Source organism: Lepidochelys kempii, chromosome 18 (genome assembly GCF_965140285.1).
Source record: "Lepidochelys kempii isolate rLepKem1 chromosome 18, rLepKem1.hap1, whole genome shotgun sequence".
Taxonomy (NCBI): Eukaryota; Metazoa; Chordata; order Testudines; family Cheloniidae; genus Lepidochelys; species Lepidochelys kempii.
In genome coordinates this window covers 13,780,061-13,800,908 of record NC_136397.1, presented here as the reverse complement: position 1 = coordinate 13,800,908, position 20,848 = coordinate 13,780,061, and the positions used below count along the sequence as shown (strand labels likewise).

Genomic DNA, 20,848 nt, shown 5'->3' with positions numbered 1-20,848 from the left:
CTGCATCCCCCTATGCCCCGGTTGGAGCCCTCACCTCCCCCCATACCTCAAGTCCCAGCCGCGTCCCTTCCCATGCCCTTAGCTCCTTATTTCTAGCTCTACCCCGGAGGCTGCACCCCAACCCTGAGCCCACTCCCACACCCCAACCCCTTACCCAGTGAAAATGAGTGAGGGTGGGGAAAAGCCCGTGATAGAAGTGGGAGGCTGGAGGGAGGGATCTCAGAAGGGGGGGGCAAAGGTGTTTGGGTTTGTGCAATTAGAAAGATGGCAACCCTCTGGATTTAGCATTGATACCCACAGCCACGCTCTGGGGTTAGGCTGTGCCTCATTTTGCATGAGGGAGACCTGCCCAGCAGCCTGGACCCCCCGGCTACTGCCTGCCACCCCCCTTGCTGCAAGGCCTTGAAGGCGGACCCCGCCCCTCTAAAGGACGATGAGATCGGCGCTCGGCTGGGCCCGTCTGAGCCATCAGCCCACAGATGGGGCGGAACTAGGCGAGGACGAGCCCCTAAGTCCCGCCCTCCCGAGAGGCGGAAGCGGCTTGGGCCAATGGGAGCGGAGCTGGGCGAGTACAGCTGGCCCGGCCGCGCCGCCGCTTGCCCAGTCCCCTACCGGCCCAGCGAGGGGAGTCGCCGCCGCCGCCGCCGCCGCCATGGCACAGTGAGTCCCGCGGGCGGTCCCAGGCCTGGCGCTGGAGCCGCCTGCCACCCAGGCGGGCGGGGGCGGGGGCGGGGGCGCTCGGTCCGGGGCAGTGCGTGGCCTCGACCTGAAGCGCGCTGGGCTGGCTGGGACCCGCGGCGGCGAGGCCCCGGCCCCTGGGAATGACCGGGCGGGCCGAGTACGAGGATGCCGTCCGTGCACGGTTGTTTTCCTGGCTGGCTCAGAAGTGGGGAACCGGATGGTTGAAGTTGGGGGGGGGGGGGGGTTGGGAGGTGCGTGTGCAGGAGGTTAGACCAGGTTAGTGGTTTTCAACTGTTTCGTTTGCAGACCCCTAAAAAACTCCAAACGGAGGTGCGGACCCCTTTGGGGTTGGACACAGTCGCAGACCCCCAGGGGTCCATGGATCACAGGTTGAAAACCACTGGACTAGGGGATCACAGACGGTCCCTTCTGGTCTTAAAGCCTGTGAGTCAGGGTTTTTTTCTTGGGGCTGAGAGGAGGCTCTCCCGTCTGCCCCGCACCCCCAGGAGACTGGAACCACCTTGCTCAAACTTTGACCCGAGCCTTGCGGGGCTCATTTTGCCCATCCCACGATGATGCACAGGGACTACTGACATGGGCCACTCTCGGATAGGATTGAGGGGGGTGACAGTGAAGAGTTCTGCTCAGCACTCTCAGATGAGAAGGCATCAGAATTCGATGAGAGCTGGATTGTTGCCTTCAGTGACTTCCTTAATGGCCCTCAAGCTGCATGCTAAAGCAATAGTCAGTTACTAATTCAGTTTGTCATCCTGCTGCATATGCAAATAGAGTCAGAAAATATGCGGATGCTTTGAAGCCTCTGGCTGAAATTCTCGTCAATTATTTCACTTTTCTTTTTTCTTATTGACTTAATAAGTTGAGAAACATTACTCACCAGAAAAGTGTTGCCAAATATATTGTCCTATTGATAACTCCTACTGGAAATTGTCAGGTTACAGATGGACTTGTACAGGGCAAAGGAATTCAAAAGCATGAACAGAAGGGGAAAAGACAGGTTGTGAATGTGCTGGGGCAATACACTCTCCTGTCTGACCTGTTCGGTATTTCAGGGTCCTGAGCTTGGAGACAAATGTCCTCCCTCGTTGATCTTTCTCTAGAATATACAGTACAGCCTTTAATTATCTGCCTCAGGGGTCGGGGGCAGGATGACTCCCAAAACAAATGGATAATCAGGTGAACCATCAAGCTGATGTGGAAGAGAAGATTCCTGGCAGAGTGAAGAGGGGACAGGGCAGACGTTATTCATATAAAGACTTCTACACAGAAGTCTCTCTTTGCATAAGGTAGCTCATCTCTTCCTTGCGGAGCTTGGGGAAGTTGGTGGCCCTGGTAGTTCCTCCCAACTTCTTTCTGCAGTGTCCTGTGCAGTAAACCATAGGACGCTGGGAAGAGAGGACATGATAACCAAGTGGCTCCATGAGCTGGATTTCTGCCAGTTGAAGTGGACTGCTTTGTCAGAGGCCTGAGGCAAAATTCAGGTGCTGCTGGGCGTGGAGCCCTGACCTTGTGAAAATGACATCGCTGGTATTGATTGCCCTGTCATCCTGAAACAGCCCCTTATGTCCCCATTAGCTCTCTTTAAATCAGTCTCCAGCACTACTTCATTCCCTCCTCCACCCCTGCTGGGGCACTGATACCAGCCTTGGAGCGCCGCCTTGGCACCTGTTGAAGATGCAGCAAAGTACAGAAATGCAAAGTGATGTCCAGATGTTGTGTCTGACACAGTGTCGTTGGTTGGGGCTGCACTGCCACAGTGTGAGCACTCCAGAGCTGTGTTGGGGTATTGTGCTGCTCACTCTGACTCCATTTGGCACAGTATCACCTCTTGCTCCTCCTTTCACCTCCCCTCTAGTTGCTGGTGGGGTATTTTCCTTCTCTCTTCCTTCCAGGGCTTGTTTGCCTTGATAGTTGGGACGGGATCCTGGCAGCTCAAGATCACTTGGTATGCACTGTGGAGAGCTCTGCTGTGTTCACCTCTCTACTGTCTCTGCCTAAGACCAGAATCTGTTAATCATGTGGGCTCACACTGTTTATATAGAGTCCTCTATAGCGCATGTAAGATCAGGGAGCATATATGTACGATCTCACCAGCACAGGTTCACTGAACAGTTCAGACCAAAATAGCCTGGTAGATCATGAAAGGATCATTGTTAATGACAGTTGGAATCTTTCTGATATTGGTGTGTTGTTGTTCTACTTTTCAGAGCTGACATTGCTTTGATTGGACTGGCTGTAATGGGTCAGAACCTGGTTTTAAACATGAATGACCATGGCTTTGTGGTGAGTGAAGGAATTTGGGGAATTATATGTCATTTCCAAGGGCTGAATCCCTAGTGTCCAAGAGCAGCAGGTGGGCATTTTAATTTGTGTGGGAGGTGGTGTACGTGAACAGTGTCCTGAGTTCAGATTCTTTCCCTTTTATCACAGCCTTTGTTGCTGCTCAAAAAGGAAGGGATTGGAGAAAAGGGCTGTACTCATCTGTGTCTAGCCAGGAATTGTGATCACATGTGGATTTGTTAGACATCAATTCATCCTTTGGGGGTTGCAATTGCACTTGGAACATCCTGTTAGCGATTGAACCTAATGGAAAGACATACAGAAAAGCTGCAAGAGTATCACTGACATGTGGCTTCTTGGAGGGCGGAAGCAGGAGAGAAGTGTATAATGCTGGAGCTAGCCGACTGTTGATTGATATGGACAACATCACATTTTTTGCTTTCCCAGGTTTGTGCGTTTAACAGGACGGTGTCCAAAGTGGATGCCTTTCTGGCCAATGAGGCCAAGGGAACCAAAGTGATTGGGGCTCACAGTCTACAGGAGATGGTCTCCAAGCTGAAAAAGCCACGTCGGATCATCTTGCTGGTGAAAGCTGGAAGTGCAGTGGATGACTTCATCAAAAGTCTGGTGAGGATAGTTTCCTTCCTAGCTGCTACTGGCCCCTTGTTCTTTGCTGCCGCCATGCCAGGTCCACCTTCCCATTGTTGCAGAGACAATCTCACAGGCTGCTAACTTGGCATTGCTTAAAGTCACTTGCATATGAGAACTCGTGGGGATTAAAATCAGTTAGAAGACTGCCTTAAAATAAAGGTTTGGTTGTTAGAACTTTACAGACACTAATTACGCCCAAGTAGATAAGGTGATGTCTCCGATTTATAGATGGGGAAAACACACACACACAACCCTCCCCTTGTTTTAGCCTTTGGATTCTGTTGTTGAGGAGCCCAGTCTAGTGATGAGCCCTTAATAAATCTGGCCCCTAAAAGGAGGGTTGCTTGTGATTAAGGCAATACCATCCGGAACAGGTTCTGATGAGTTCACTCTGACCTTTCGGGGATCTCAGCTGCAGGTCAGTTCTAAGTTTTTCCTATATGGACCAAATAATAATGCTGATTGATTTTATTTTTTCTTTTCTGGTTGCAGGTGCCATTGCTGGAAGCTGGAGACATCATAATTGACGGAGGGAATTCAGAGTACAGGGACACCACGGTAAGCCTGATGCTGCCTTCTAGACCCCTTCCTCTTGGTGAATGGGCTGAGAATGCCCTGACAGTGTTTCTTTCCTCCCAGAAATGGGTGAACCAGAACTGCTGTATACATGGATGTCTTTTAGTCTCCTGTTTGGGGGGAACCACACCAAATTCTGTCTGCAGTGGAGCCCCCTTACTGACAAACCTGTTAAAGAACTATGTTAGAGTTGCTAGATCCTTATTGTAGGACCAGACCTGTGACAGGTGTATGTTTGTGTCCAGAAATATTGCAATAAAAACACTGGCCTCATTAGAATAAAGCCCCTTTGAAAATGCATCTGTTCTAATCTCTGGAAGCCAGGATGCTTATAGCAGAACTATTGCCTGAGAGGAACACGAGGTCATAGAATATATGCTAATGGGCAATATTGGTGTCATTCCACTGACCATGTATCCCATGAGCATGGAAATGGTACAGGAATAATTCACTTGGATAAAACTGCCGTGTGCCAAGAGATGTTTTTTTTTTTCATAGATTCATAGATACTAAGGTCAGAAGGGACCATTATGATCATCTAGTCTGACCTTCTGCACAACGCAGGCCACAGAATCTCACCCACCCACTCCTGCGAAAAATCTCACCTATGTCTGAGCTATTGAAGTCCTCAAATCGTGGTTTAAAGACTTCAATGAGCAGAGAGTCCTCCAGCAGGTGACCCATGCCCCGTGCTACAGAGGAAGGCGAAAAACCTCCAGGGCCTCTTCCAATCTGCCCTGGAGGAAAATTCCTTCCCGACCCCAGATATGGCGATCAGCTAAACCCTGAGCATATGGGCAAGATTCACCAGCTGGATACTACAGAAAATTCTTTCCTGGGTAACTCGGATCCCACCCCATCTAACATCCTATCACAGGCCATTAGGCCTATTTACCATGAATATTTAAAGATTAATTCATTACCAAAATCATGTTATCCCATCATACCATCTCCTCCATAAACTTATCGAGTTTAATCTTAAAGCCAGATAGATCTTTTGCCCCCACTGCTTCCCTTGGAAGGCTATTCCAAAACTTCACTCCTCTGATGGTTAGAAACCTTCATCTAATTTCAAGTCTAAACTTCCTGGTGGCCAGTTTATAGCCATTTGTTCTTGTGTCCACATTGGTACTGAGCTTAAATAATTCCTCTCCCTCTCCGGTATTTATCCCTCTGATATATTTATAGAGAGCAATCATATCTCCCCTCAACCTTCTTTTAGTTAGGCTAAACAAGCCAAGCTCCTTGAGTCTCCTTTCATAAGACAAGTTTTCCATTCCTCGGATCATCCTACTAGCCCTTCTCTGTACCTGTTCCAGTTTGAATTCATCCTTCTTAAACATGGGAGACCTGAACTGCACACAGTATTCCAGGTGAGGTCTCACCAGTGCCTTGTATAAAGGTACTAAAACCTCCTTATCCCTACTGGAAATACCTCTCCTGATGCATCCCAAGACTGCATTAGCTTTTTTCACGGCGATATCACATTGGGAGCTCATTGTCATCCTATGATCAACCAATACTCCAAGGTCCTTCTCCTCCTCTGTTACTTCTAATTGATGCATCCCCAGCTTATAACTACAATTCTTGTTATTAATCCCTAAATGCATAACCTTACACTTCTCACTATTAAATTTCATCCTATTACTATTACTCCAGTTTACAAGGTCATCCAGATCCTCCTGTATGATATCCTGCTCCTTCTCTAAATTGGCAATACCTCCCAGCTTTGTATTATCCGCAAACTTTATTAACACACTCCCACTTTTGGTGCCGAGGTCAGTAATAAAAAGATTAAATAAGATTGGTCCCAAAACTGATCCTTGAGGAACTCCACTGGTAACCTCCCTCCAGCCTGACAGTTCACCTTTCAGTAGGACCCGTTGTAGTCTCCCCTTTAACCAATTCCTTATCCACCTTTCAATGTTCATATTGATCCCCATCTTTTCCAATTTAATTAATAATTCCCCATGTGGCACGGTATCAAACGCCTTACTGAAATCTAGGTAAATTAGATGCACTGCGTTTTCTTTGTCTAAAAAATCTGTTACTTTCTCAAAGAAGGAGATCATGTTGGTTTGGCACTATCCACCTTTCGTAAAACCATGTTGTATTTTGTCCCATTTATCATTGACTTCAATGTCCTTAACTACTTTCTCCTTCAGAATTTTTTCCAAGACCTTGCATACTACAAATGTTAAACTAACAGGCCTGCTAGTTACCCGGATCACTTTTTTTCCCTTTCTTAAAAATAGGATCTGTGTTAGCAATTCTCCAATCATACGGTACAACTCCTGAGTTTACAGATTCATTAAAAATTCTTGCTAATGGGCTTGCAATTTCGGGCTTATCTTCTCTTTGCAAGGACCCATGTCAGTGGGGGAGCAAGGGGAAGTTTCCTAATGTTCAAAGTGCAGCCTGTGTGTATGTTCCTCTTTGATTCCATATATTGCCACGACCAAAGCAGAACTGAAAAAACTATTTTTGGGCCCAGATGGTGCCATCTCTGTCTTGGCTCTATCCTGACCCCATGAGTGTTTGAAGTAAAATGCAGGATTCCCCCTCCTCTGTTTCAGAAAAGCTTTTGTTGAATACTGTTTCTCTCTCTCCCATTCAGAGACGTTGTAAAGAACTCCAGGAAAAGGGCATCTTGTTCGTAGGAAGTGGTGTTAGTGGGGGAGAGGAGGGTGCCAGGTACGGACCCTCACTCATGCCAGGAGGAGACAAAGAGGCTTGGTAAGTATCAGCCCTCCCATTCCCACCAGCTCCTCTTGTAGACTGGTCATGTAGTAACAAAGTCGTCTCTGGATGTTGGGAGCAGAGGGTACTGGTGAGGGTGGGATGTGTCTATATCAAGAGAAAATTGATGTTTCTTGGGGGCTCAGGACTTCTCAGCCCAGCTGAGGTCACAGGCAGTCTTGGCTGTTCATGGCAGTCCAGGCTCACCCAGTTTTCTTCTCAGTAGTGTGCAGGTGGAGGTACCAACTTTTCAGGGGAGAGGAGAACAGGGAACCTGACCAGATATACCAGAGACCTTTATTTGACTCTTTTGGGACTCCGTGCCAGCTGAGAAATTGCTAGTTATAACATGGGCGGCAACAGGAGCTGCTGCAGTGACTCATAGCTCAAAGGAGGCTTAGTTTGCTCTTCAGTGTCTCTGAACTGTTAATAGGATGCATGAATTCTTGCACACAAACATGGCTCTCGATCCAGCTCCTTCTCCCACCCCCATGTCCCTGGAAGGGACGGTGCAACAGTGACCGTGGTGATTTTTTTCCTGTGTGTCTGGAGAGAGATTTTTTCTGGGCCTATTCTTGGCTCAAGGAAAAGACAGCTTTAGAAACTGAAAAGTTCTGTCGCTTCACACCAGCTTTACCTCTTAGATCAGCTTGTTCCAACTTGATGGTGCCAAGTGGGCAACTACAAGAGTAATCTCTGCTTTTCTTTTCATCTTAAACACGTGGATAAAGGCTGCTTGTTTCTTCCATCCCCACCTAGAATTCTATCCTCCTCTCTTCCTGCACCCCGTTCTATGTTCATGCTCCTCTCAGGTGGCTCCTTTCGCCCACTTCTGACTCAGTGTTCTTTTATACCATATCATCTGCTTGGCACAACCTCCCAGTTAACATTCATTAAGCCTCCTCCTTCTCCCCTTCCAAATTAGCTAAGACTGATGATGTGGTTAATATGTAGGGCTGCAAGCCAGAGAATCTGGGTTCTGTTCAGGCTCTTCCACTGACTCGCTATATGACCTTGGGCGTGACATTTAATCTTTCTCTGCCTCAGCTTCCCCATCTGAAAAATGGAGGGGATAATAGTTGTCACCTTTGTGAAGTGCATTGACGGCCTCCTCTACAAGGTGCTGTATAAATGCACAGCTTGTGCGGTTTGCTATTTCCTGCATAGAGTGGCTAATCCTTGAGGCATTTTGCCTTTATCTTGGTTTTGATGGAGATGTCTGGTAGCCAAGTCCTCTCTCCCCATTTGGCCTGGGGGTGAGTTACAGTGGCAGTACGACATCGATAAATTTTCTCTTGTAATGTTTGTGTCCAGCTGCTGAGTTATATCATTCCTCTCCATAGGCCTCACATCAAGAAGATATTTCAAAGCATCGCTGCTAAAGTGAACACTGGGGAACCCTGTTGTGACTGGGCAAGTACTGACAGACATTGATAGACCTTGGAATATGATTAGATCCATCGCTTGGTTGTTTAGGCCACTGAAATCTCTGTGTGCATGCGCGTGTCACAAATGCTACAAATGTATTCTTTAACAAAGCAGGGCTGCTTTTTGCATTGATCCTTCAGTCTGCTGCACCCAGTACAGAATTTCTGTTGTGTGGTACTTCACCCTTCCCATGCTCTCTGTCCACATGGACCCATGTCCACAGCAGTGAAGCCACTATCACAGATATTTCCCTTTTTAACAGTCTCAGCAGAGACCAAGGAAGGACTTGGTTGTAGAGAATGAACTCCCCTCTCATCCCAGGTGGGGCACATTGCTGGGGCAATGTGAGGGAAGCTGCTATGCAGTGTCTACACACAAACAGCGGTTTGGTGTGTCCAGGGTGCCTTTCCCCAGTACTAAACTCACAAAGCCGTACTAAGCAAAGGGAAACTATGGGCAGGTATTAAGTAGCGGTGGCAGCAGTGTGTCTGAAGGCATCCTGTGATGTCTCTTTGGTAGGTAGGAGAAGAAGGTGCTGGGCACTTTGTGAAGATGGTGCACAATGGGATTGAATATGGAGACATGCAGCTGATCTGTGAGGCCTACCACCTGATGAAGGATGTACTGGGAATGGAACATGATGAGATGGCAACGGTGAGCCGCAGCCTGCCCCCTTCTCCCCCCCCCCATCTATTTCACCTCTGCCCTGAGACCTAGCAGGTGACTGCTCTGCTTTGAAGGCAGTTAGTTATAACATTCCTCTCCATAGGCCATGTGCTCCATGGAGCACAGCTAATGTCTGTAGTAGAATCCTCTATCAAATCATCTGCTAGGGCCAGTGGGGAAATGTGCATGGGCACCAACTGAGGTAGGTCCTAAACCTTGAACACTTTTAGACCATTGCCTCAGATCTTTCATTCCCCATGTGCCTCCTGCCCTGGGAAAGAATCTGTCTTGGTCGGATCTGAAGTGTTTCCACTTGTTGCTCCCTTGTTCCTTGACTTGGGCTGAAGAAGCTAATGAACCTCTTCCATATGAGCCAATAATGTAGGTCACAGAGATCCCTTAAAGCAGGATAGGATTCAATAGTGTGGATAGATAATCCTTATAGAGACCTGATTAATCTTGGGGTGAGCCATAAATAGTCAAAGTGCCAAGAGTATGGTGTCATGGAATGAGGCGTTTCCACTCCCCATATGGCTCTTGTAGTATCAGGCCAGAATATGTCTGTATGTTTCTGTTTGGAGATGGCTGCTTTGCAGCTCCATGCACCTACGGTACCTCTGACATGGGGACATGCTAGTTCCTCTTCTGAGCTGTTGAGAAGATGCCTGGCAAATGGGCTAAGATCGTCAGTGGTTTGAAGGGGTGCCAGTAATTTGAGCTCGGGTAAGTATCCCTCTTGGAATCCCATTGTTGGTTTCTCCATCAAGGTGTTCGGAGAATGGAATAAGACAGAGCTGGACTCTTTCCTGATTGAAATCACAGCCAACATCCTCAAGTTCAGGGACTCTGATGGCAAACACCTGCTCCCAAAGATCAAGGACAGCGCAGGTCAAAAAGGCACTGGGAAGTGGACAGCCATCTCAGCCCTGGAATATGGAGTTCCTGTCACGCTCATCGGTAACTGACTTGTCAATCTGACTGATATCACTGTCTCTTGTTCTACCGGTCTAACAGCATGTTAGCCATGAAACGCTTCACAGTAGAGGGGATAAGCCCATGATGAAGGTGCTTCTGTCTCTGTTATCCCTGGTCTAACAGTTAAGGCCTTTTTGCCCTTTGACAGTACTGCTCCCTGCTTTTTGCTTATCTTCTATGGGAATTCTCCCTAATCATCTGTCCCACTTGTACAGTCAACACCTCTTTGCCCCCATCATGGTATTTGGTAGTTCCTTAGCTGGTGGTGACCCAATGCCAGACCAAGACGCGAGAGAGGGTTTTTAATATTTACTACTCTAGTTTGGTTCAGCCCTGTTCTCAGTAATCTATCCTCCCCTGGTGCCCGATGCTGAGTCAAATCACAGCCTTGAAAATGTGTGGAATAAGAAACTCCTATTTCTGCTATAGTTTTATAAGAACTTGCATCTTCCTGAAGATGTAGGAATTATTTTTCCACCATCCCTGTACCTTTCTCCTCCCCCATTTCCATGTGATAGTTTTAGCAGAGCTCGAGTGACACAGTGTCGATCTGACTAGATAGGGACACTTAGGCCTTATCCGCACTGTGGCTTGAACAGCACTAACCCCCCCAGCTGTCTTTGAAAATGGATTTTGAGCATTTATCTGTAAGAAGCATAGTTGCTATCTATGTTCCAACATGATGGTTGTTTGCATGGTTTCTCTATGCAATGTGAACAAATTTTTTTTTTAAACTGCTTTGGTTAGCTTATGGTCTGACCCAAAGCCCATTGAAGTCAGTGGGAATCTTTTCATTGACTTCAGTAGGCTTTGGGTCAGGCCCCTAAAGTGTGCCTGAAAAGTAGCCACCCACATAATTACCCACCTACCACTGATTGTTGTCTCTAGCATAGTTTCTGAACATAGCTGTGAAATTACAGGTGTGTTAGGGGTAGACACCCAAACTATGTTACAGATGTGTTTAAATTCATGGTACAAGCTCTAGTGTGGACTTTAACTTCGGGAAGTTCCATCTGTTGTCAGAGTTTGCTTTATTTTTCCTGCTCTTTTTCCCACCTCTTCTCTCCCCTGTAGTTTTGCTAAGCCCCCTTGTTTTAGAAGATAAATTGTATTGATCACTCCCTCTGTGGCCAGCTGAATCCAGTTTATTGGAGAAGCTTGGCTGCACTGCAACAAAAAACATTTTTACAAAGTAGGGCTGAGGCTGCCATTTGCTGAATAATTTAAATATTATACCAGAGCTTTAAATCTCTCAGAGCTTTGTTTACTTTTAAATTGTTGTGTCCTCCATTTGGTTGGTAAAGTTCCCTTGCTTGGGCTCCTTCTTTTGCAAGGATCAAGGGTGGAGGCATTTCCCAAGTATAATTCTGTGCTGCAGAAGTGGCTTATGGAGTTAGTGCCTCACAACCCCTGTGCAAATACTGGAAATTCTTAGTGCAGTTGCTACATCTTTCTCCTTGCATCAGGGTGACTTGCAACTTCCTCCCTGCAATAGCAGAGTCATGCTCCCTCCACAATAAAGCAGAAGGAAACGGGTTGGGCAAGAATGAAAAGGAGTGGTTTGTTCTGATTATGATAAAGTATAATGACCTATGACTGGGAAGTCCTGTGTAAACCTATGACTCATTCACAGGTGTATGAAAGAAAGACTTTTTAATAACCGGAGATTCATTGTAAAGGAAGAAGGAAAGTCTTGTATGCTTTCATATTTCTGTCAGTCCCCTGAAAGGTGACCTCAAATGCTAAAAAGTAAAGGAAACTGTTTAAATTCCCAGTTCTTTCCCTGAATATCTGTACAGTCTTAAATTAAAATGAATACACTTTAAAATAACATATCTGTGAGTTAGTTTTGCCTTTACTTATCTGCCAGGACAAGAATTCAGGGTTTTGGCTTCCATGCAAGAGTTGATGATATTGCTTGCTTCTACAGCTCTCCAAGGAATGCAGCTCCCTACCTTGCTTAGTGATGTGTACAAATCTTGCATGGGCCCCTGACTGCCAGAACTAAGTTCTTAACAGATAAAAATTTTCACTTCCCCTATGAAGTCGATTTATTTGTAATGTTTGTCTACAGCATTTTTGTGTGTGCTGAGGTTTCCTAGAAAAGCATCTCCAATTAATGTGCATCATACTTGGTATTTGTGTAAATGCTTCTCAGCTTCAAAGCACTGTGCAAGTATTTATTTAGTTTCCTAAGCCCACCTCTCCCTAAGATATACTGTGATACAAAATTGTCTGTATTTTATGGATGAAGGAAACAGAGACCAAAAGATTGAAGTTCCTTTCACAAATAAGGAAACATTGATTATTTTTGTCCAGGACTCTTGTCATATAGTAGATGCTTTATGTTGTTTTAAGAAGTATGTCAGGCAAAGCAATGCTGCCCAAAACTGCTCTAGCCCAGTGGCTGTGTTTCTGGCTGATATTCTGATAATTCATCCAAAAACCTAAGTCAATGGTTGGAAGCCACCTTTCTTTCGTTAGACTCTCTAGATCTCAGAGTGTGGGCTATTCCTCACTTAATCCCTTTCTCTCCTCCTCCACCCCTCACTTTCTGCTAGTTTTAGATTCTCCCTTCTCCATTTCTGATGATCCTCTATTGAATATGAGTTCTCTGACTAGATTAGATTGTGGAGACTCAGCCCCACACTGTGAGTCAGCTGTCATGGGGTGCTCAATAAAAGGTCCTCTTCCTGTAGACAGAGGAAATTCCCTTTGGTGTGGCCAATGGGAGTCCTCTGCCATTCCTAAACCTGACCTTCCTTGCATGGCAGTGTGGCTTGCTGCTGTCATCCCATCTCTATAAACACCTGTCCCCATGCCTTGGCTCTGCATGCAGTAGGCTAGAAAGGCCTCATTGTTTGGCTTGTGCTTGCTAAATGTCTTCTCTTTCCTTCTCTGAGTAAAGGTGAGGCTGTCTTTGCACGGTGCTTGTCTTCCCTCAAGGATGAGAGGGTACAGGCCAGCAAACGGTTGGATGGGCCCAAAATGACTCAGTTCAGTGGGAACAAGAAGGCATTTCTGGAAGATATTCGGAAGGTGAGTCAGGGCTTCTAGACAGAGCTCTGCATTAGAACTGCGGGGACAAAGTGAGCTTGTATGCTGTGAGTCCGGGACTCTGAATGGGACATGTGTTGGCTGTGCTCTTGTGTTGTCCTTGTTTCCAGCCATTAGAGCCTGCCCTGGACCGCCTCCTGTCATGCCCATTTCTCTCGGTGTGTGCCAACTGAGATGCAATAAAATATGGTTAATGGGGAACTTGTTCATGGACCAGAGAAAGATCCCAGTTGGGATGAAGGGTGATACAGGCACAAGACTGGGAACCAGTTGCTATTCCTAGTCAAGTCACTAACTCAATGTGTGACCTTGGGCAATTCACATCACCTTTCTGTGTCTCCATTTCCCTCTCTGTGCAATGGAGATGGTATTTCACTTTCTGTCCATTGGAGAGGCTACATTTATTAACACTTAGAAAGCACATTGAACTTCTCAGATGGAATGTGCTAGAGAAGTGCCAAAAATTTATTATTGTAGGAAAATCTGCCTGGCAAAAGGCTTGGGGAATAAAAGGAGACAAAGAGATGTATGTGTGTGTTCCTGTGCATGATCCAGATTAAGTGAAGAGTGCTTACTTGCTCTTTTAGCAGTCTCCCTTTCTGTGGTACCCATACAGTCTGGAGAAAACTACTGGAATAGATGCACCAAAAAAAAAAGAAAAACAAGCAAAACCATAACCCTGACTAAAACTAAGTAGAATTTGACTGTATCTTTTTCTTCATGTTCAAGTAATAGATGAGGGTAGCACCAACGCAAGAAAATGGTGATATTTTGATGTTAGTTGTCCGAACTGCATAGGGGAGAGATTTAGTACCTATTGACCTGGATCAACTATATTCTTTTGAAGTGTGAGATTGAAAAGGCTTTGACCATCAGAGATAGTAGTTAGGAGCGTTTGGAATTCAGTAAGTGGGTTTCTTACATATAACTAGAGTGTTGCCCCTGAGATGGACCTTGGTGTGACTTGTGTGCTCTGCTTGTGAGTCAGATTCTAAAGTTCTTCTATCAGAGTTTGTGGGCTGCTTCCCTAAATATGATTTGTCTCTCTCTAGGCACTCTATGCCTCCAAGATTATCTCCTACGCTCAAGGCTTCATGCTGCTGAGACAGGCAGCCAAAGAATTTGGCTGGACAATTAACTATGGTGGCATTGCATTGATGTGGAGGGGAGGCTGCATCATCAGAAGGTAAGAGAGCAATTGGGGCAGGGAATGCTGACCAGAGAGCAGTTTGGTTTGCCTTGTGCTGGACTGGCCCACTCAGAGATCTCTGTGGAAGATCTCCTATATTTTATCTGCTAATACTGGGATGCTGCTGCCTATGTCAACACTGGAGCTCATGCAACCTGATATCAAGTTTATATGTTACTCCGCCACTGCTGATCTTTTCATTTTTTCACTTTGTCATTTTCCCCTAGGTGTTGGTGTTTGGAATCTGTTGATTGGCTGAGTTCTGTAAACACTGTGCCTTACTGGCTGCCTGTCAAATCCCAGCCCTTAGCCCTTTGGATTCTAGGCAATTCACAGCTCCCACCACTGATACCTAATTCCAGCTTTGTGTCTGTCCTGTTTAGTGCATTCCTGGGGAAGATCAGAGATGCTTTTGACCGAAACCCCGATCTCCAGAACCTGCTATTGGATGACTTCTTTAAGAAGGCTGTGGAGGACTGTCAGGTGTGTGTCTGAAGAAGGGAGAGCACAAAGGCAACAATTTACAAACAGTACATGCCCCAAAACACCCCTTCTGCAGTGTGGTTAGGTCCAAGAAGAGAGAGGGCAGAGAAAAACGTCTCTAAAATATCTTTTATATAACACCCTTAATCCCAAAGAGCTTTAAAGTAATCCTAAAGCGCTTCGGGATTGCATGTGTGTGTGTGAATACAATGTATGCATCTAGGAATCACTCATCCACCATTGAAATGCAGCATCTCCATGGTGGGACATGCCAGCTGTTTAGCACTACTACTGTGTACAGCGAAGAACAGGAAGTGAAACATAATCATAACCAGTTGAAACTGCACCATCGTAACCGTGGTGAGGCAAAATGTAATTATCCAAATTAGAATTTGGTCTGGACACCAAAGTTAACACCCACACTTTTGTAAAAATACCCACATGAAGTCAAGACCTTTCATTTCCATCTCATCAGAAAGATGGAGGTATTATGTCTAAATAAAGGAAAAAAGGGAGAGAGTTTGACTGTAATGGGTAAAGTACTACCCTATAATTTTGGCATCCAAATGAATCAAGAGCTGAACGGAACTCTTCCTAGACTATAGGATTTGGAGGTGATGATGTACTGCAAGGGTAACTCTTCCTAGACTTGCCATAGTGTCAAATGTAACACACACCTCCTTGAGTGTCACAAAGTATTAATATGATCTCCCCAGAAGTAATATACAGGCAAACAAATGTTCAGTTCTTTGCCCTTAATTCACAGTAATTCATCCTCAGCTACCATGACTCATCAGTTTCTAAAATGTAATTTACTGACATCCATTCAACCAGTTGCTCATCCTGGCAGTTCTATTAGTAGCAACCATAAACTCTTAAGTTTGCCACTCCATTTTCATGTGAAATCATCAGACAGGAGTGCAGTAGTTTGGAAGAACTGTGGTCCTAGAAACTATTATTTTTCTCTTCTTTCTTTTGACTAACAAGGTGAAACCTCATTCTCATCACTGACCATGCCTTTTGCCTTGGAAGGGGCCTGCTGTGCAGAGTTTGGATTACAATTTTGTAGCTAAAAAATTCTGCTGTTAGTGTATGCAGTAGCATAGTATCAGCAATGTACTAGGCTCTCAGTTCACTAGACCTAGGACTGTCCAAATAAAGTGTTCTGATCTGGGCAGGAGACAAGTCCAGTTAGAACTATAAACAGTGTCTGTATGGCCAATTGAGTCATTTTATTATGACTTAATTCCATTCACTAAAGCTGAGTATCCTATGCATGTTACTAAATCAGATTTAACTTTCAGACAAAAGATTGTCCACATACCATTCTGAAGCGATGTACTAGTCTCTTATGTCCTTGGGGAGTCATTGTGCTCTTTTTCATTAGGATTACTGAAAACGCCTTATTTGCTCAGTGTTCTGCTTATTATATTCTTCTCTTTGGAATTTGTTCTCCCTGCATATGTAAAAGAGCAGAGTTCCTGCCTGAGTTTTAGATCTGATTGTGTATACAGTATAGGGTACTGCTTTTATTGTGTGTGTCTTGTTTAATTCTGTCTTGCTGGACAGCACTCTGGACTGCTTTTGTTTATGAATACTGATTGGAAAATCTGCTCACTTGATCCAGGGTGGTGATTGCCAATAGGAACATGCCATTAGACTAGAGAACAGTAACCTCTGCTGTAGTCCTGAATGCTGCTGGCTAAGTAGTCTGTTTCCTTCTTTCTCTTTATTCTCCATCAGGACTCCTGGCGACGTGTGATCAGCACTGGAGTCCAGATTGGCATCCCTATGCCCTGCTTCACTACGGCACTTTCCTTTTATGATGGGTATAGGCATGAGATGCTGCCAGCTAACCTGATTCAGGTAAGCACCCAAGACGCCACATTGAGACCTGTGAGGCTGAAATTTAAGCCCAAGGAAGAAAAAAACCAAAACAGCACATCAGTGTGTGAAGGATCACCTGCCAAAAGCCTTTCTTCCATATTGCCACCTCTTCTATGCGTTATTCCTGGGTTCAGACCCTATAATCTTAAATTACCTCACACTTCGATAGCAATAAAATGTTGTGCAGTCAGGTTACTTCTCTCCTTCCCCCCACCCCTTATCCTGCTTGTGTTCTCCAGTCTGAATCTGCTTTCCTGAAGGTTTTGCTATCGTATAACAGATTACACGTACACATTCTAGACATGTTCACTTTGTAAGATTTGCCCCAAATCTCATATATTTCTTTTAAAATGGGTGTCACTCAGACACCATGGCAATGGACTTGGTTTGAGAACCTAAATAGATACCTACATACAGAGGTGGGATGTAAGGTGCAATATCTCGGTGATGTTGGTATTTGATTGTGGTGTTCCTGTGTGTTTCATCATCTAGGCACAGCGTGATTACTTTGGTGCTCATACCTATGAACTGTTATCGAAACCAGGGGAATTCATCCATACTAACTGGACAGGTCATGGAGGAAATGTGTCCTCTTCATCCTACAATGCCTAGTGGAAATATTTCATCTGGAAGCCAAGATACTGTAGATCTGAGACATTCCTCTTGATGGCAACACTTTGCTTATACTGCATTTGGCTAGAGTTTGTCTGGGTACTTTTATAATAACTTGTATGTATGTGTCTTATAAGAAAGGCAAATAAACTCACTTATAAATGTATTGTGGGGTGTTTTCTTCTCTTCCTGCTTTCCAAGTCAGATGGCCAGAAACACATACTGGTTCATGGAACACATTTAATTCCCCATTCATATTTTGTATTCTTATTGTTCACAAGCCTTAAGAGCTTCACTAACCACATAGATAAAGAACAACTGAAATGCAGCCACCTCATAAGTAGAGGGTGGTAAACCATGAATGCAAAGCAACACTGCACAATGGTGGAGGGAGGTAATTAAAGTGCTATGAAATTTTTAATGTCCATTCAGAACAGGCAAGATCTTGGCTCTAAAGGTCTTATTTTAAAGCACTCACTCTTTCTCTGACTTGACCATCTCAAGCTCCATATATCTTCCTTGGAAAGATAAAGGGCTGAGTTGATCTAGGACAGATTCAAACCAGCGGTTCCAAGGATTCTAAATATTTCAAGACTGATACTAAAGTCACTAAGCCATCACCTCTGGCTTTAGCTCCCCTGCTATGCTGGAGGTTTAAGATAATGCTTTTTCACAATTTGGTTTTTAAAATGATCATATTAATGTGCAAAGCTTGCCTCTCCCTATTCGCTTCTCACTGCTACATATTCTTCAAACCCGTATCCGTAAGACTCCTGAGAACTCAACAGAACTGAGCCTGCAGGCTGTTGGTGGTGCTCAGTTCATGTCATCACGACCCTTTCTTCACTCTAAACCCTGCTAAGTGTCAAGCTTTGTGCAGGTTTCAGAGTAACAGCCGTGTTAGTCTGTCTTCGCAAAAAGAAAAGGAGTACTTCTGGCACCTTAGAGACTAACCAATTTATGTGAGCATGAGCTTTCAAATAAATTGGTTAGTCTCTAAGGTGCCAGAAGTACTCCTTTTCTTTTTGCGAAGCTTTGTGCAGAGTTCTTACAGGCATACCTTGCCCTTGTTGGTTATTTATGTTAATGGCTTTCAGACAAAGGCAACTATCAATTAACTGTCACTATGACTATCAAAAGATTAGTGTCAAGTGAAAGCATCCTCTTGGGAATAGCAGTCTGCATTTTAAGTTTGAAGAAGTCAATTGTACAAAACAAGATCTTGCCAGATGAGTTGCAGGAAGTGGCATTAACTGAGTTGGCATGAGAAAATCCCATCTGTTGCACTCACCTGCAGGTGACTTATTAGCCCCACCACTATGCCCTGCAGCTTGAACTGTGCTAGCCACAACCATCTTGGAAAATGGTTGTCAAGCATAGTTCTGCCAGGGAACCGTTTTCCAACACTAGAATATTTTCTGCGTGGACAGGGCTTTTTCAATTTTTATCTGAAATTCCCCTAATCTTACCCATCTATTCTTAGTACTTAGTAGCACCTAGATGCTTTATTCAAGATTTGGAGTCCCATTGTGCTGGGCACTGTATGAACACAGTGAGAAACAATCTCTGCTCCAGTTGTATGTTTATAACATGAACAGGGTGAGCAGGATTTGGCTCGTTGTTTGTAATCTCATTATAGCTCTGTTGAGCCATAACAATCTTTGGGGGATGGGGGGAAGTGCTCCTCCATCTTCCTATTTGATCATCTGTTGTTGAATACTTGTGTCTGTACCCAGGTTATACGTCGTATTTGGGGTATGTAACACCCAGTGTAATCATTGTTAGAAACTAGACTGGTGAATGATTGGAGACACATACCTAAGGTATCAGAGTAACAGCCGTGTTAGTCTGTATTCGCAAAAAGAAAAGGAGTACTTGTGGCACCTTAGAGACTAACCAATTTATTTGAGCATGAGCTTTATGAAGTGAGCTGTAGCTCACGAAAGCTCATGCTCAAATAAATTGGTTAGTCTCTAAGGTGCCACAAGTACTCCTTTTCTTTATACCTAAGGTAGTGGTTCTTAAATTGCTCTGCGGATCTCTTCCTTGTGCTCCAGCTATTTATCTAGGTTCTTTTATGGCACCCATCACTATAGTTTGATGACTCATCTGCTGTTGCTTCTGTCACAGTGATGAAACATCTTCAAGCGGTGATACTTCCTGCTAGTGTGTAGCCAGGACTTGCTGTAGATTTTTGCAGAGGCTTCCTTGACCAACTACATATTTCTCTGCAACCTGCATGGCTGTGGCTACTTCATGTCTTTCTTTGCCTTGTGTTTCTTAGGTGTAAATCCAATCAGGATCAAATTTACAAGAGACACCAGATCAGAGGGTGTAGCAAGTGTCCATTCCTAGCTCTGTGTCCCTCACTTCCCCTCCTAACTAAACCCAACCTCCCCACCAAATAAACACACAAACATGGAACTACTATGATGTTTGCAGCCATCCTATTGTTCGCTCTACTTGTGTTATACCTCTTCCCATACTATGTATGTCTTGTCTATTTAGACTCTTTGGGACACAATAGGGCACCACTCTTGGTTGGCTGTTAAGCACTATCATAATAAACATGTTAAATAATAATACTAGGTTTCAGAGTAACAGCTGTGTTAGTCTGTATTCGCAAAAAGAAAAGGAGTACTTGTGGCACCTTAGAGACTAACCAATTTATTTGAGCATAAGCTTTCGTGAGCTACAGCTCTCTTCATCGGATGCATACTGTGGAAAGTGTAGAAGATCTTTTTATATACACACAAAGCATGAAAAAATACCTCCTACCACCCCACTCTCCTGCTGGTAATAGCTTATCTAAAGTGAACACTCTCCTTACAATGTGCGTGATAATCAAGTTGGGCCATTTCCAGCACAAATCCAGGTTTTCTCACCCCCCCCCCCCCCCCCACAAACCCACTCTCCTGCTGGTAATAGCTTATCTAAAGTGACCACTCTCTTTACAATGTGTATGATAATCAAGGTGGGCCATTTCCAGCACAAATCCAGGGTTTAACAAGAACGTCTGGAGGGGGGCGGGGGGTAGGAAAAAACAAGGGGAAATAGGTTACCTTGCATAATGACTTAGCCACTCCCAGTCTCTATTCAAGCCTAAGTTAATTGTATCCAATTTGCAAATGAATTCCAATTCAACAGTTTCTCGCTGGAGTCTGGATTTGAAGTTTTTTTGTTGTAATATAGCAACTTTCATGTCTGTAATCGTGTGACCAGAGAGATTGAAGTGTTCTCCGACTGGTTTATGAATGTTATAATTCTTGACATCTGATTTGTGTCCATTTATTCTTTTACGTAGAGACTGTCCAGTTTGACCAATGTACATGGCAGAGGGGCATTGCTGGCATATGATGGCATATATCACATTGGTGGATGTGCAGGTGAACGAGCCTCTGATAGTGTGGCTGATGTTATTAGGCCCTGTGATGGTGTCCCTGAATAGATATGTGGGCACAGTTGGCAACGGGCTTTGTTGCAAGGATAGGTTCCTGGGTTAATGGTTCTGTTGTGTGGTATGTGGTTGCTGGTGAGTATTTGCTTCAGGTTGGGGGGCTGTCTGTAGGCAAAGACTGGCCTGTCTCCCAAGATTTGTGAGAGTGT

At 44.9% G+C, this 20,848-nt stretch overlaps 1 protein-coding gene across 1 annotated transcript; it reads left to right on the top strand.

Moving 5' to 3' along the window:
• The first annotated feature begins 545 nt into the window (after positions 1 to 545).
• Positions 546 to 17,408, top strand: PGD (phosphogluconate dehydrogenase). The gene is made up of 13 exons (XM_073316481.2): positions 546 to 660; positions 2,907 to 2,982; positions 3,427 to 3,606; positions 4,123 to 4,188; positions 6,824 to 6,942; positions 8,289 to 8,358; positions 8,893 to 9,027; positions 9,807 to 9,996; positions 12,923 to 13,053; positions 14,124 to 14,257; positions 14,644 to 14,743; positions 16,487 to 16,609; positions 17,123 to 17,408. Exons 1-13 carry the CDS (start codon positions 653 to 655, stop codon positions 17,240 to 17,242), a joined length of 1,452 nt encoding a protein of 483 aa, XP_073172582.1. The 5' UTR covers positions 546 to 652; the 3' UTR covers positions 17,243 to 17,408.
• Positions 17,409 to 20,848: the final 3,440 nt, after the last annotated feature.